The sequence below is a fragment of the Lactuca virosa genome, chromosome 1 (assembly GCF_052849685.1).
Source record: "Lactuca virosa cultivar CGN04683 chromosome 1, Lactuca_virosa_CGN04683_v6, whole genome shotgun sequence".
Taxonomy (NCBI): Eukaryota; Viridiplantae; Streptophyta; class Magnoliopsida; order Asterales; family Asteraceae; genus Lactuca; species Lactuca virosa.
The window spans coordinates 187,548,696-187,553,005 of NC_136426.1; the positions used below are offsets into that span (position 1 = coordinate 187,548,696).

Sequence of the window (4,310 nt, forward strand, 5' to 3'; positions counted from 1 at the left end):
TTTTTTAAAATGACAAAATTACCCCTGATTATTCAATTTCATTTCATTACAAAATTTAAAAAAAGAAAAAAGAAAAAGAAAATCGATACACCACAAGCCCCACCCATATTTTCTTTTTCTTTCGCCTCCCTCTCTTTCTCTTTCCACTACTAGAAAACAACCTTTTAATGACTCGTGAACAATGACACACACTGATTTACGATATACATTTTTATGTGCCCTAAAAATAAGGTTTTTGTCATAAAAGCCCCCAAATTTACATAAAAAAACCGGTTATGCCCAAAATCGATTTTTTTTGCCATAGATGCCTAACATTTGCCCCTCATGTTTCATTTTAATTTTTTTTACCGTTCTTGCAACCGGTAACATTGTTAAGCCCCTCTCCTCCGTTTCTCCTCCGTTAACACTCCATCTGTTGAAGCATTCTCATTGTCTGAAGCTAGGGTTTTTCAAGAGGTAAGAAATTAGGGTCTGATCATGGTTTTTACGAGAAATCATCTCCATTAATTGCTTACTTTTCATGATAGGTTGCGATTATGCAGGGGTTAGAAATGGGTTCTTCAGACGATGGTTACGACGACCCATTTGCTGGAATTTACGAGCCATTTTCCGGGTTAAATGAGATGGATTTTGAGTTGCACGGGATTTACATGGATCATGAACCACGACAGGAGTTTGTATCAAGGCTTGATAAATGTAAGGATCATTTTCTTAACATTCTACTTTGTGATGCGAACATTAGAAATGCAAGTATGACTGATGAGGTGAAAGATCGAGTGGACCATGGTAATGATTTGCAAAATGATGAGGAGGCAGAGGAAGAAGTGACTAACAAATACAAAATACATGATCCAAATGTTAGGTGGGATAAGATGGAACTTAAGTTAGGGGACGTGTTCGAATCACCTGCACAACTGAAATTCTGTGTGACAAACTATGCAGTAAATGGAGGGTACCAAATATACTTTCAAAAGAGTGACAATAGAAGAATTGTTGCAAGATGTGGTAAGAGACATGAAGATAATAAATGCCCTTTTAGACTTTATGCAGCTTGGATGTATAATGACAGAACCTTCTAGGTTAAGGCAATGAATTCTGAGCATATTTGTTCTAGAGTGTTTAAATTTGGGTCTATTGTTACCCCGGAATGGATTGGAAGACACTATGTTACTGAGATAGAAAATAAGCCCAAAGTTGAACTTAGGGAGATGATCAGTGACATCAAACAAAGGTATAGATGTGTGGTATCTATAGAACAGGTTAGAAGGGCAAAACAGTGGGCAAAAGAACTGATTGAGGGTAAATTAAATGAACATTATGCAAGAATTTGGGATTATGCCCAAGAGTTGTTGAGATCAAACCCTGGGTCTACATGCAAAGTTGGTGTTACTAACAATCCAGATGATAATATTTATTTTAAAAGGTTTTACATATGTTTCAAATCTTTAAGTGTTTGCTGGAAATTAGGGTGTAGGAAGGTAATAGGGTTGGATGGATGCTTCTTAAAGGGCCAGGTAAAGGTGAATTACTCACAACCATAGGTAGAGATGCTAATAACCAGGTGTTCCCAATAGCTTGGGCTGTTGTTGATGTGGAAAACAAGGATAATTGGACCTGGTTTCTGGAGCTTCTGAAGGATGATCTTGACCTTGGTACTAGTGTAGATTTGGTTGTTATTTCTGATCAACATAAAGTAAGTCCCTTATAATCATAGTATATTTCAATTTAATTATTTCATTATGGTTATAAATACTAAGATAATATGTTTGTTCACAGGGTTTGCTTGAATCTGTTAAGGTTATTTTGCCACATGTGGAGCACATGCAATGTGCTAGACACATTTATGCAAATTTTAATAAAGCTTTCTCTGGATTGGAGTTGAAGAAGCTGTTTTGGGCTTGTGCAATGAGTTGTGTTGAAGGTGACTTCTTGAGAAACATGGAAAAAATAAAGACCATAAGCCCTAGTGCATATGAGTATCTAATGTCAAAAGAACCCAAAACATGGTGCAGAGCTTACATGAGTGTAGGGTTTGCTTGTGAGGCAGTGGAGAATGGTATTTCAGAGTGTTTCAACTCCATAATTGTAAAAGCTAGGAAAAAACCTTTGATTACAATGCTTGAAGAGATAAGGATACACATAATTGACAGGTTTTCCTTTATGAATGACGAATGCACTAAATGGAAAGGTAATATATGTCCAGAGGTGATTAAGAAGATGAATCTTTTTGGAAAGAACTTTAGGTAAGACACAAAATAATTGTTTCTTTTTCTATCTGTCATTACAATTGATATATAATGACTAATACATACTCTTTGTCTTCATGCAGGCTTTGGTTAGTAGTGCATAGCCTAGGAAATGTATTTGAAGTGAGAAGAGCATGTGCTAGTTACAAGGTAGATTTGGATGGTAGGGTTTGTTCTTGCAGATTATGGGATGTGTCTGGAATCCCTTGTGTACATGCCATAGCAGCCATTAATTATATCCATCAAACTCCAGATGGATATATTAGTGCCTACTTTTCAGTGAATAAATTCAAGGAATGCTACTCTACAAACATCAGTCTTGTGAATGGTAGTAATATGTGGCCTCTAACTGGATACAACAAGCCTTTGCCACCTGTTGGTAGGAAAATGCCTGGTAGGCCCAGAACCAAAAGAAGGAGGCATGCAAGTGAGAAAGAGAGTAAGTTTAGTTCCACTTCAAGGGTGAAACCCCCAAGGACAGTAAGATGTGCTAATTGTCTTGAGTATGACCATTTTCTACATTGTACCATTTGAAAAAACCACAATCCTCTTCTTCCACCTAGAAAAACAATAATTTGTATGAATTACATACCTTTTTTCAGGGTTTCTCAAGAAATTTACAAATTAGGGCAAATTGTTTACCTTGTAATTAGGGCACCCGTAAAACTTCTATCACACCCCGAAACCGTGATGGCGGAAACGTTCCGGGGCGGAGGACGTCAAGCGTAGTATCACAACAGTTGTATCATAGTAAGCGAAGTAAACACAACCATTACATTATAATATGAATATTTACATTGTTCAAAAACATGATTTATACATAACAGTATATAGCAAAAGTAAAAGACGTGACTTCAGAATGTTCCGTCTTCTCCAAAAGTTGGCAAGAGTACCTGTTTATTGATGCCCTGAGAATACAAGCAGTTTTAAAAATATCAGCATAATGCTGGTGAGTTCATAAGCGTTTAATTCTGGTGAAGGAAATGTTTCTTTGATTCTTTGAAAAGTTGTTTCCCAAGAAAATCCTATATTTTCTTATGAAAGAGGTTTGATTAACCATTAGTTATACGTTAAACAGCCTGTTTATGAAAGGTTAAGTTATCCCAGGAAAATCCTATATTTTCCTTAAAAGTTGATAGTTGATTATCGATTCTGATACGAGGTGTACAAGCATCTGCCATACTTGTATCGATAGATGTAGTTTCTTTGAAAAACCCTGGTTACTCGCTGTGAGATGTATTAGCCTTATTACATAAATAAAACTAATAGAAATAGGTAGTGAACTAGATCCTAAGGGCGTTACTGATGCCCTCTAGTAATCAAATCAGTTATTACTTTGAGGTTAGTTCACTCGTTTCAATATTACAAAAGTAAATTCTCGTTACCTAAGTTGTGAGTGCCATAACCATACTTAGACTGGATAAGGCACGAAACGGGGGCCAGTATCTTTTATGACTTTGTCACCCCTGAACCCAACGGTTCCGATGTAGCTAGCAGCGAGGGTGCGGGATAGTCAGTCCCATATAGATCTATACACAATAGTCACGCTCTCCCTCCAAGAGATTCTGGTTATAAGTTGTAGTCCTCCACTCACGAATCCGAGGGAGTGTTACCAAGGACATGTCTCAAAACTTAACCTAACAAATTTACAAGTAATAGTACGAAAATCCTGCTTATGATTTACAAGTTTCTTTCTTTAGATTTGAAAACTGTTTCTACGAGTTGATTTCTTAATTGATTGGTAAAACCGTTTTCTGAGTTAAAAGCATACTGAACATAAAATCATTCTATGCAAAATGAGATAATTTTAGCACAAGTTTCCTTGTACTTTTCCATGTATTCCCCCCCCCCCCCTGAAAACATGAAAAACTCGGAAAAAGCGTAGGGGTATGAACTCACTGTTTGACGGATGATTCGAGTGGATGATCGGTTAGGAGTGTTGAGTTTCAATTGAGGTTTCGTACGCAAGTGGATCCTATTAACATGTGATAACACATATGTGTGTTAGAATTAGGGTGTTTCATGACTAAACATGACGGGAAAACAACCCTAAAGATTTGGAAA

At 36.8% G+C, this 4,310-nt stretch overlaps 1 protein-coding gene across 1 annotated transcript; it reads left to right on the plus strand.

Annotated features, from left to right (window-relative positions):
- The first annotated feature begins 1,088 nt into the window (after positions 1-1,088).
- LOC145125418 (uncharacterized) lies at positions 1,089-2,780 on the plus strand. Its single transcript, XM_079060879.1, has 4 exons — positions 1,089-1,379; positions 1,475-1,693; positions 1,777-2,243; positions 2,330-2,780. Exons 1-4 carry the CDS (start codon positions 1,089-1,091, stop codon positions 2,778-2,780), a joined length of 1,428 nt encoding a protein of 475 aa, XP_078917005.1.
- Positions 2,781-4,310: the final 1,530 nt, after the last annotated feature.

What these genes read in the sequence shown, in the direction of transcription:
- LOC145125418 (XM_079060879.1), top strand. Translation starts at nt 1,089, where the DNA reads ATGAATTCTGAGCATATTTGTTCTAGAGTGTTTAAATTTGGGTCTATT. An exon ending in ACCCTGGGTCTACATGCAAA is followed by an intron (nt 1,380 to 1,474) that starts GTTGGTGTTACT and finishes ATTAGGGTGTAG; the next exon opens with GAAGGTAATAGGGTTGGATG. An exon ending in TTATTTCTGATCAACATAAA is followed by an intron (nt 1,694 to 1,776) that starts GTAAGTCCCTTA and finishes GTTTGTTCACAG; the next exon opens with GGTTTGCTTGAATCTGTTAA.